General features: G+C 37.4%; 2 protein-coding genes across 2 annotated transcripts; both read left to right on the top strand.

Annotated features, from left to right (window-relative positions):
- The first annotated feature begins 7,383 nt into the window (after positions 1-7,383).
- On the top strand, positions 7,384-7,986 carry LOC130949108 (uncharacterized mitochondrial protein AtMg00810-like). The gene has a single exon (XM_057877930.1). The coding sequence runs from the start codon at positions 7,384-7,386 to the stop codon at positions 7,984-7,986; it is 603 nt and encodes a 200-aa protein (XP_057733913.1).
- A 737-nt stretch (positions 7,987-8,723) lies between these two features.
- LOC130947807 (uncharacterized) lies at positions 8,724-10,206 on the top strand. The gene has a single exon (XM_057876517.1). It carries the CDS (start codon positions 8,862-8,864, stop codon positions 9,978-9,980), a length of 1,119 nt encoding a protein of 372 aa, XP_057732500.1. The 5' UTR covers positions 8,724-8,861; the 3' UTR covers positions 9,981-10,206.
- The last annotated feature ends 2,181 nt before the right edge of the window (positions 10,207-12,387 follow it).

Here is a 12,387-nt window from a genome sequence, read left to right as displayed (position 1 = left end):
GAACCCGAAAAATGTTGATATTGTAGCTTTCATGACTTGTTTATGAATTAGTAGTGTAGTTTGATTAGTTTATGTTTAGATGATGATTCTGTTCTATTGTTTGTTTATTTCAAACTGGCCTTCATGTCCATGTTGAGGGGTTTTTGTGAGGTTTTACTGATAAAAAAAACTTTAGCTCCAAATATGATTCATAGCAAGAAAAAATTTAGCTAAGTTATTATTTCATCTAGATAGCAATCAATTCAACCACCAATGATGATAATCAGTAACAAGTGATGATTTTCAGCCAAAAAAATTAACTCAGTAATACTTTCAACAACAAATTCAAAGTATAGTGATGATTTATAGCAACAAAAAATATGGCAATTTTTTGGAACTCACCTGCCCAGAGACCAACTAATGGTGAAGAAAGATGACCAACTAAGTCGAAGTAAGAAGACAATAGCGGCCACCAGCTGAGAAACCAGATGTTGATTCCGTCCGGGTCACCAGATTTGCTGAAACCCATGTGGGTCTATTCGATTTTTAGCGAGTCTGATGTTCGGACGATTCAAGATCAAGTAATTGGGTGACTGGATTTCTGATTGAACTGGTCCAGTTAAGCCAGATTTGATAACAATGGATGAATTAGTAGTTTTGAATTTTCAATAGCCAAAACTAAAAAATTGAGCTTAATAAGTTTTATGAGATGCATGTTACAGTGACTTAATTTGGAGAGGAAGAGAGGATATATTGATATAATTGTATAAAAATCTAGTTAAAGAGAAAGAGCTTATAGAATGTTAAAACCATTAGTTGAACACTTATTTGTTGATTATGAGTTTGCTTAACAAATATGATTGATGTGCATGGCCAAGAATTTGGACGATCGAGTATAAATGTTCTGAGAAAAAATGAAGCAACATTTTGAGAGTTAGGGATAGCAATTTTGAAATTTTTTTTGGTTAAATTACATAAAAAAAGATTGAATAATTAAGTGTTTTTGGATCATAAATTCATTCCTAATAATCATAAAATTTACAATCTATCTTGTATATCCAACAAAGAAGATTTTATGAAAATGGGAGGAGTAGCTGTTGTGCTGTAATTAGTATAATTGGACTTAGTCCATTTAATAAAATAATTAATCTCTACATACAAGTGATTTTGCTATACAAGTCTTACAAGTTACCTAATTGATATTACGCTCAAATGCATCTCTAACAGATTTTTAATTTTTGAATAGATTCTGTTTTCTTTTCATTTACGTGCTTTTCTTTGTGTTTTCTTTCTTCGTTATTCTCGATTTCCATTGTTTTTTGACATCAAGCTCTAAACTCATTTTTGAAATGTTTTATCTTCATCGTCGTATTTTTCCTCGTTCTTCTTTTGATTTTGCAACATTATGTATTTTTTTCTTCTTTGTTTGATTTTTCTCCCAAAAAAAATTATGAGAATATGAAATAAGAAAATGAAGAAGAAGAAGTAGCAGAAGATGAGAAGGAGAAAGAGAAAAAGTTCTGAATTATGCATAAGGTGTACTTCAACGAATTTTGGATGTATTTTTGTAATCCTTTAGGTGTATTTCTGTAATCCTTTGGGTGTATTTCTATAATCGTTTGGGTGAATTCCTGTAACCGTTTGGGTGTATTTCTATAATCCTTTGGGTGTATTTGTGTAATCGTTTGGTTGTATTTCTGAAGTTCCATTATCTTCAAAACGATTTCAAAGCTTGATTTCAGAAACCATGAAAATCGAAAAAAAAAATGAAGCAAGAATATTAGTGATAAACACAGGTAAAACAACGAATGAAAAGGCGCAGAGAGAACGCACGATGGAGATCGAACAAATTTGGCAAGAAACTCGTTTTCATGGAGGAAGAAGAAGAAGAGTCATTCATAATGCATGGTGAGTAGCGCGCTTTGGAAACAGGAAGTGGTTGAATAACGTGCATATATTTACTCTTGAATGTGGGAGTAATGCACATGTGTTTTGTTAGGCTTGTGCCAACTTGTAAGACTTGTAAATAAAAAAGACTTATATGTGTAGCAGGCCTCTTAATAAAAATAAGTTTAAGTCTAAATATTAGATATTATTAGAAAGATGATTAGAAAAAAATGATTCAAAGAAAAAAAATTCTAAGACATTTTATAATTCATATATTCACCTTTTATCATAAATTTTTGGGATCTGTTTCTTTATGTGCAAGTTTTAAAGATAGCATGACATGGACATTCAATTCAGACAAGAGATACACTACCAAATTATTATGGAGGTGGAGGTGGCAGTGGCGAAAATATATGAAATTTCAGAGTCTAAGCATGTGTATAACATAATTTGGAGTGAGAGAGCACCACCAAGAATAGAATTACTCATATGGTTTGTGATAAATGATGCTCTGAACACTAAGGACAAATTGATAAGAAGAAATGTCATTAGCCAAGGGGAACAAAAGTGTGCCTTATGTGGAGTTGAAGAAGAAACGGTATATCATTTATTTTTATCTTGTATATTCTCTTCAAAATTATGGTATTTGTTGTGGAACTGGTGGAACTTGGAAATGTTAGAGCTTGCTTACTAGGGTGGATGGAGCAAGAAGTGCATAAAATGAAAAAAACATGATTTGTGTAATTTATTTTTTGCTGATATATGGGTAATTTGGAGCTGTAGAAATATGAAAGTGTTTGAGAAAAAATGGTGAGTGTTAATAGTGGATAGAAAATAATTAAAGACCTTAGTAAATCAGTTGAGAAAAAGAGAAAGAAGTGCAAAAAACAAAGAATTGAATAAAGTACAGCATAGTTATAAAAAAAATAGACAGGTGGTGTTGTGTTGTATATAGATTGGATTTAAATTTTTATATAATAGGAGGATACTTGATTGATAAAGAGGACAGATGGTATTATTTAATAGGAGAAATAGCAAATAAAACTTCATTAGGTAACACTACATTAAAAGGAATTCAAGTGGAATTACAATATTTGTTGGAAGAAACGCACGTAAAAAAAGAGAATATATAATCATAGTGATCAAGAATAAAGATGCAGTAGGTAACTAAGTTGGGTTGGTCTAGTAGTTAGTTCACTAGTTTGTTTAAACAAGTGTTGGGGATTCGAATCCCGCCTTATGCATGCAACAACTCATTAGTCAGCGACAAACCATTAAATGGAGCTCAGTACCGCAGCGGATTAATTCTTGACTTACCAGTTTGGGAGATAGCATGAAAAAAAAAGATATAGTATGTTGGCTAATGAGAAAAGAATAAGTAGGATGAGACCAAAAATTTCTAAAAAATAGAACAGACAATGAAAGTCAAATTCTCAAAAATGTGGAATTAGCACATGAAGGAGAGCAAAGATTTAAGCATAAAAAATAATAGGAAGAGATGATAATAGGAAATAAAGAAAATTAGATCAAGTGACTGGCTTGAAGGATGGCCATAGTACGCTAAATTAAAGTACTGGATAGGTGGACATTATCAAGAATAACAAACTAGCTTTGGTGATATAAAAGGGATAATGTGCTTATCAATTTCAACACAGCGGGTGAGTTGTGTGGATGTGGCCTGGTGAATATGAGTTAGCAATGGGTACAATGGTATCATTTGAAGTAAAAAAGAATTAGTGACGGTTGTGAACTTGTGATTGTTGTTGTTAGAGAATCATTAGCATCAATTTAGACCAATTAGTATCGTCTATATTTATATAGTATATCTGTATATTAATTATAGGATTCTATGCATTTATTACTCTGATTCATTTAGCACCTATAAATACCTCATGTATATTGTACTTTTATTCAGATTGAATAATACACTTTTCAGATTACTCTCTCAGTCTCTTGTTTCTAACATGGTATCAAGAGCTTAGGTCTTTTTTTTCAATGAATATTAGTTCATAGCCCCATTATTTTTTTCCTTTCCGGCAGTATTTTTTGGCCTCTTTTTTCGTTCCCTTTTCGACGCTTTGGTTTGTCACCCCCATAACCATCTTGTTCGTCTTGTCGCCGTGATTCCAACGCAACCAGAACCGCCGCCATCCGCCGCCATCTGCCGCCAGACCCGCCTCCACGCGCCGCCAAAAGACGCTGCCACGACCAGTTGATCTTCCTTCCAGATTCCACCCGTGCCTCTTTGCTCGCATTTTTCGATTTGTTTCCGACGCTTTGGTTCGTCACCTCCGGCGTCATTGTGATCTTCTCTTCGTCATCTTTCGAACGCTGCCGAGATAAACGCCAGAAGCCCCTGGACGCGCCTTCACGCGCCGCCGGAAGTTCGCTGTCCACCTCCATTGTTCCTCCTCCAAGATGCTTCAGTAGCCGTTGGATCTTGCTGTTGATCCCACGATCCTGGAGCCTCCACGTGTTACGCCACCAGCTTTTCCTGCGACCCGCGCACCCGCTCTGGACCCGACCCAGCCCGCGCGTTGACCCGACCGCCACTTTAATGCCAGCCTGTCTTCTTCGTCCTTTCACGGGCTGTCACGTGTCACCGTTCCGCTGACGTGGCACTGACGTCCCTGCTGACGTGGTACTGACGTGGCACTGATGTGGCTGACAAGCGGGACCCTCATTAAGGTTTTTCGGTGAGCTCTTTCTGATTCTGCGCTCCGTTTTCTTGTTTTCCGCCCCAAATTTGCAATTTCTTCTCCCTCTTTGCTATTTTTTCTATTACTATGAAAAAATCAGATGTTTTTGCTGCCACAGACAGACAGGATAAATTCTGTCGAAACTGCAACCGTTTTGGGTACCTTTTCTCCATCTGTCCCTCTGTTGAATGTCGCACATGCCACCAGAAAGGTCATATTAGCTACCATTGTTCACAGTTGTTCTGCCATTATTGCAAGCTCTCGGGATATTTGATTACTACCTATCCTACTCGTCCACCACGTCCTGAGCCTGCTTCTGTTGTTACTACTGAACCTACCACCTCTGCACCTTTCAACCCATCTCCTGTCTCTCTATCTGATATTGCTTCTCTTCTACAGCATCTTCTCTCTGTTTCTGGTAATACCCATGTTGCTTTATCGACCCCTCCAGGTAATTTTAAATGATACTTTGACTCGGATTGCTTTAATCACATGTCTCCATTGTGGAATATTTTTTCGTCCATGTCTACCACTACCAATGGACCTTCTGTCAATACTGCAAATGGCTCCCTCTTGCACGCAACACACAAGGGTTCTATATCCCAGTCAACTCTTAATCTTCCTGATACTTATTACATTCCCAAATTAAACTTCAATCTTATTTCTGTTGGTCAACTTGTTGATCTGGGTTTTGACGTCACTTTTTCCGTTTCTGGTTGTCGTGTATAGGATCGTCGGACGGGACAAATCATCGGGACTGGACGTAAGGTCGGAAGGTTGTTTGAACTTGAGAATCTTCATATTTCTCCTATACCAAATCTCTGTGCTGCTTCTTCTCCCTCTACCCTTCACTTATGGCATCAACGTCTTGCCCACACCTCCTTAGGAAAACTGCGTCCTCTTGTGTCTCAGGGTGTTTTAGGTCAGGTTCCAAATGAATCTTTTGATTGCATTTCTTACCAAACTACCAAACAACCTGCTTTATCTTTTCACAATAATTCATCTCTTGCTTGCTCTCCTTTTGATCTCATTCACTCTGATGTTTGGGGCCCCACTCCCACTGCCTCTATGAGCGGAGCTCGATACTTTGTCGCTTTCATTGATGATTATTCCCATTTTACTTGGGTTTATTTGATGACTAATCACCATGAGTTACCTCATATCTATATCAACTTTGCTACTATGATTAAAACTCAGTTTTCCAAGGTCATTAAGGTTTTCCAACGTGATAATGCTATGGAATACTGTGATTCCAAACTCTTAGCCTTTCTTGCAGAACAGGGTACTCTGTCTGAGTTTTCTTGTCCTGGTACATCTCAACAAAATGGTAGAGCTGAACGCAAACACCGTCACATTCTTGACTCCGTCCGTGCAATGCTCCTTTCTTCTTCGTGTCCTGAGCGTACTTGGGGTGAAGCTGTTCTTACTACTGTTCATGTTATCAATAGACTCCCTTCTTCTGTTCTCGGTAATGTTACTCCCTTTGAGCGTCTTTATCATACCCTCAGATTATAGTTCTCTTCGAGTTTTCGGTTGTGTATGTTTTATTCTTCTTCAGCCTCATGAACATAGTAAACTTGAACCTCAGGCTCGTATGTGTTGTTTCCTTGGTTATGGCACTAAACACAAGGGTTACTGTTGTTGGGATCCTCTCTCTAAACGTATTTGTATATCTCGTCATGTTGTCTTCTGGGAGCACCACATGTTATTTCGGTTCTCATCCTTTGAGTCCATTCCTACTACTCAGTCATCTTTGTTTACTAACCCCAATATTGATCTTTTTCCTAGTGATGATTCTCCAGATTCTATCTCAAGTGACCCTCCACAGCCTCCTATACTTTCGCCTTCTCCATCTCCCGATGATTCCAGACCGGACGATGATCCTGCTCCTACCGTCATGCCTCCTCCTCCCGCTCGTTCTTCTAGGATAAGGAATCCACCTCCTCATCTTCTTGATTATCATTGCTTTTCTACTATCCTTCATCAACATGAACCTAAGTCATTCAGAGAAGCCTCCTCAAACCTAAATTGGCAACAAGCAATGCAGGAAGAAATACAGGCACTTGAAAAAGCACACACTTGGAATTTGGTTGATCATCTTTCTGATCAGGAAGTTGTGGGCAGTCGATGGGTATACAAGATCAAAACTCGCTTTGATGGCTCTATTGACCGTTATAAGGTCCGCTTGGTTGCTCAAGGTTGTACGCAAGAGTATGGTTTTGATTATAAAAAAACTTTTGCTCCTGTCGCTCGTCTTACGTCTGTTAGAGCTCTTATTGCCATTGCCGCGGTTAAAAAATGGTCTCTCATTCAGATGGATGTAAAGAATGCTTTTCTTAATGGAGATTTGAAACAGAAAGTCTATATGAAACCACCTCCGAGATATCCTTGTCCTTCTAATAAGGTTTGTTTCCTTTGCAAGGCACTTTATGGACTTAAGCAAGCTCCCCGTGAATGGTTTGACAAGTTCAGCACTACCATATGCAGTCTTGGTTTTACTTCTAGCCCTCATGAGAATGCCCTCTTCATTCGTAAAAGCGAACGTGGAGTTGTTCGTCTACTTTTGTATGTTGATGACATGATCATTACTGGGGATGATGATGATGGTATCTCTGATCTCAAGGCCTTATTTCACCGTACCTTTGAGATGAAAGATCTTGGTTCTCTCAGCTATTTTCTTGGTCTCGAGGTCATCTCCACCGATGATGGCATCTATCTCTCTCAGGCTAAGTATGCTTCAGATCTTCTTGCTCACGCTGGGATTACAGATAGTCGCACTGAATCCACTCCTCTTGAGCCTAATGTTTGATTTACCCCTATGGATGGCACTGTTTTGGATAATCAGACTCTCTATCGACAGTTAGTTAGCGGTCTCGTCTACTTGACTGTCACTCGACTAGACATCGCCTATCCGGTTCATGTACTTAGTCAGTTCTTGTCAGCTCCTTGTACTCATTATGCGGCAGTTTTTCGCATTCTTCGCTACATCAAAGGCACTCTATTTCATGGCCTTTATTTTTCTGCCCATTCCTCTTTGTCTCTTCAGGCTTACTTCGATGCTGATTGGGCTGGTGATCCCATTGATCATCGTTCTACTACTGGTTACTGTTTGTTTCTTGGCGACACTCTCATTTCTTGGCGTGCTAAGAAGCAAACGTTCACTGCTCGCTCAAGCACAGAAGCTGAGTATCGTGCTCTCGCTGACACCACTGCTGAACTTATCTCGGTTTGTTGGTTTTTCGAAGATTTGGGTGCTCCTCAGTCGTCCCTACTGATATTTTTTGTGATAACCGCAGTGCTATTCAAATCGCCCATAATGATGTGTTTCATGAACGCACCAAACACATTGAGCTTGATTGTCACTTTGTTCGGCAACGTATCCTTATTGATGCTGTTCGTCTCATTGCTGTTGGAACACTAGATCAGACTGCTGATATCTTCACAAAAGCTCATCACCCGACTTGTTTCCGGACTTTGTTATCCAAACTCAAGTTGGTATCCTTAGCTCCCACTTGAGTTTGAGGGGGGATGTTAGAGAATCATTAGCATCAATTTAGACTAATTAGTATCGTCTATATTTATATAGTATATCTGTATATTAATTATAGGATTCTATGCCTTTATTACTCTGATTCATTTAGCACCTATAAATACCTCTTGTATATTGTACCTTTGATCGGACTGAATAATACACTTTTCATATTACTCTCTCAGTCTCTTGTTTCTAACAGTTGTTATTCTGTATTTCGTTTTGGATGTATGGTTTTGTACCAAACAATCTTAAAAGAATAATGTTTAGTTATTTGGGCTATGAAAAAAGAAAAACAAATAAATATGTTATTTTGGTGCCAAAATAATAAATTTTAGATGTTTCACTTTTAAAAAAGGTTTTGGTGACATTGTTTGGGACAGGGTCCATGAAATTCACTATCTTGACTCGGAGTATTGTAGAACTAGCCCAATAAAGCTTGTAACCATATATTAAATTAGACCACAAAACCGAAGATTCGAGAATCATGTAAGAAATAAACCCTAAAACTCTTCTAATCGTTGACCATGGTCAAACCTCTGGTATCTCTATAGTCTCATTAGTCTGTAGTCTCTGTAGCTCGCTCCGAAATCGCCTTGTAGCAGCTACAATCTTTTCACTTTGCATTTGCAGGTCTCTCTCTCTCTCTCTCTCTCTCTCTCTCACAAATACTTTGTTGTAGTTTGTTCAATCAAAGAGACTTGCTATTTAATTGTTTTCTGCACTGCTGAATCTCGAAAATACTCTCCGGATTTCAAGAATCTCAAATGCTTCGGTTGTTTTCATCTGGGTCTTATCTGTTTAAGTCATTTTCAAATCCCCCATTTATAAAAGCATTGCAAGTTTTTACGCATGCAACCTATTCGACCATTTGCCTAGCCCAACCTAAAGCTGAAAAGGAGGATCATGCAGAGAAACCAAATAATGCTACTGAGGTTTTAAGTAAATGGGGTTGTAGTGATGGTGAATTGATGAGAATATTCACCCGTTGCCCAGCTTTGCGCAATGCTGATGCTACCAAAATCCAATCAAAACTTGATCTTCTGAGTGCTTTTGGAATAGGGGCATCTGATCTTGTTAAGATAGTCAATTGCAGGCCCCGGTTTTTCCAGTCTCGGATTAACCAATCTTTCAACGAGAGGCTTGCCTATTTCTTGTCATTGTTCGAGACGAAGGATTTGCTTACCAAAGCCATTGTGAGAAACCCTTCACTTTTGGTCTATGATGGTAGAGTTGACATTGAAGCTACCTTTGCACTGTATGAGGAGTTAGGTATTAAGAAAAGGGACTTGATTCAGATGATCCTATTGCGTCCCACGATCATTTCAAGGACATCGTTCAACGATGATAAGATGGAATACATACGCAGGATAGGGCTTTCCAAGGATTCAAAGATGTATAAGTATGTGGTAACACTAATAGGTGTGTCACGTGTGGAAACAATTCGTGATAAGGTTGCGAATTTGGAGAAATTCGGTTTGTCTGAGGATGAGGTCTTTTGGCTTCTTGGGAAGTCCCCTCATATTTTGACATTGTCAACTGACAAGGTTCAGAGGAACATGACTTTCATTCTGGCCACAATGAAGCTCGATGTCAAGGCAATCTTAAGATGCCCATTGCTATTGTGTATTAATATTGATACGGTTTTGAAGCCAAGAGTGCTTCTAGCAATGAAGGTACATGAGATTGATGGTGAGCAGAAAATCAGGAGACCTCCGATTCTTAGGGCACTCAGGATGACAGAAGAGAAGTTTGTGAATTTGTTTATCAAATGCCATCAGGAGGAAGTTGCCAATGAGTTAATGGAATTCTATAGAAGAACAAAAAATGTTAAGAGATTAGCTGAGTCATCAAAGAAGAGCGTTCGAAAAGGATTTCCTTTCTGAATTGATTTAATTTGGTTTCAAAAGTTTCTGAGCTGATATGTTCGAAAAGGATTTCCTTTCTGAATTGATTTAATTTGGTTTCGAAAGTTTCTGAGCTGATATATATCCTTTTTTCTGGTTCATCGAGTTGGTTGAGATTTTGTCCGTTATTTGGTGTAGATTCATATTTCTGCCTGTCTCTTAGATTCTACTGACTATATTTCATATTTAGTACAGTTCTGTGATAAACTCAAGCTGCAAAGCTTTGAACAGTATATGAATAGATGTATTTCAAAGAGATGTGTTAAGAGTTACTAAAGGCATTATCCAAAATGAGTCCGTGATCGAAGTGTGCGAGTCTTGTTGCTCCTCGGCATAAGATCAATTGGCTTGTTGGCTTATCTATGCTTGCGAAAGTGCCCTTTCAGCAGCTGGAGGCTGTCACACCTCAGCCTTGTCCTAACAATCTGCACATGGTTAGTATAAACTATAAACCTGTTGTTTAGTTTTCATACAAAACTAGATTTTTTCAGCTGAAAGCTTCCTCTTTAATATGTTAACTACAATTTCAACCACAAAATAGGGCAATTAGAAAGACCTTGATGATAAATATTTGTGGTGAAAACAGTTTTTCTCTGCTTGCTGTTGTTCTAGACAAGAATCTTTTATCTGCATCTCTGTTGTTTTCTCATGTCCATACCTACTACTGCATCAAAGAAGATGAATGTTGTTTGACATTTGTTGGACTTTTGGTATTCGAGACGTTTTTCAAACTCCGTTTTTGCACTGAACAAATTTTATGCCAAATTTTAAATTGCATATTGAGGCTAAGGGTGGCAACATGCACCCTACCCGTGGATATCCAATCCTATCCAATCTGGTTGGGTAGGGTTGTCAACCCGATCCGTAGCGGGTAGGGTTGGGTTCTAGTGCGGGTGAGGTAGTGTGCGAGTTGAGCCTCAATTCTATCCAACCAACTTGCACCCTATGTATGTATTTGTTATATACTTATATAAAAATATGCTTCAAGTAGATGTTAAACCAAAGACCTTTCACTAAATGCAAAAGATCCTTAGCCACTAAGAAAAGATCATTAATTGATAATTTAATACGTTTTTTTTATATATATATAAAAGTCAGTTCTATTGTAAATTATCATCCAGTTATATAATAATGTTGCATTTTTTTGGTAAACCGTTAGTAGGGTCGAGTATCGCGGGTTAAGAACGGGTATGGTTAGAATTGGAATATTGTCAACCCACAGATAGGATTAAGGTTGGATCTAAACTCTTATCTTATCCACTCATTGTCACCCCTAATTAAGGCATTGCCTTCTTAGATTGTTTATCAGCGATTGAAAAAGAAAATTACCGGGAAAATATGTAGTTTACATCATTGGATGACATTTTCACATAAATCATCACCAATGTGGATCTACCAAGTATATATATTTTTTAGTTTGGCTTTGTGCCGTTGGATAATTAAATTGCATTTAAATTCCCTGTATCCCACATGTTTCCTAAAAATACATGTTACGTTTTACGTGATCATAAAATTAATCCACATCGTATATTAATGTACTACTTTCAGTTATATATGGACCTTAGTCGCTTACATACTAATTAAAGTTGGGAGGGGAAACCAACTTAGGTTGGCCGAATAGTCAGTTCACTTGTCCGCTTAAACAAGTGTTGGAATTTGAATCCCGTCTTGTGCATACAGCAATTCATTGGCCAGCAGCAAACTTTTGAATGAGATAGGGGTAGCCCGGGTAGGTAATAAGAAATCTCAAGAATAGATTTTGGCTTTTTGCTATTTGTTTGAAGATAAACAAACAAGAAAAAGGGAAGATCACTCCTACATTATCATACATCTATCGATTTGTCTAAGAATTCAGTAAACATCTTTTTCGGAAAACAAATAAATAATGAACATAAACGATGTATAGGATATACGGTTATGAAGATTAAGGCAATTCCCACTAATCACATTACAAAGCTAGCCAGGAATGCAAAGGCGTGAAGCTGAGAAATGTGTTTGGTAAGGCTTTTTTTTGCTTGCCATAATATGTGCAATATGGATTAAGAATGATTTGGTATTTCAAAATAACTTAATTTATGGTAATGATACAGTCAATAGAAGTGTATATATATATATATATATATATATATATATATATATATATATATATATATGTTTTAATTTTTTTTTAAATACAATTATTGTGCAACTAAGGTTTGAGAAGCTTTTAAATTTGCAATATATATGATGGTGTAACATGTCTATTAATTCACGTTTTGTATAAAAATCTCAAATGAGAGAGTAACTACTAACTATAATGGATAAGTACCTTGTAATCTTAAAAGTCTCGTTCAAGTGCTGTCGTTCATTAACGACACCAAGTGCACAATAATGTCCTCCAACAATT

Source organism: Arachis stenosperma, chromosome 9 (genome assembly GCF_014773155.1).
Source record: "Arachis stenosperma cultivar V10309 chromosome 9, arast.V10309.gnm1.PFL2, whole genome shotgun sequence".
NCBI lineage: Eukaryota > Viridiplantae > Streptophyta > Magnoliopsida > Fabales > Fabaceae > Arachis > Arachis stenosperma.
Note: the sequence above shows the minus strand (reverse complement) of the source record. Positions and strands in the feature narration are given on the sequence as shown.

Coding starts and splice junctions, on each gene's coding strand:
- LOC130949108 (XM_057877930.1), top strand. CDS start 7,384: ATGGATGGCACTGTTTTGGATAATCAGACTCTCTATCGACAGTTAGTT.
- LOC130947807 (XM_057876517.1), top strand. CDS start 8,862: ATGCTTCGGTTGTTTTCATCTGGGTCTTATCTGTTTAAGTCATTTTCA.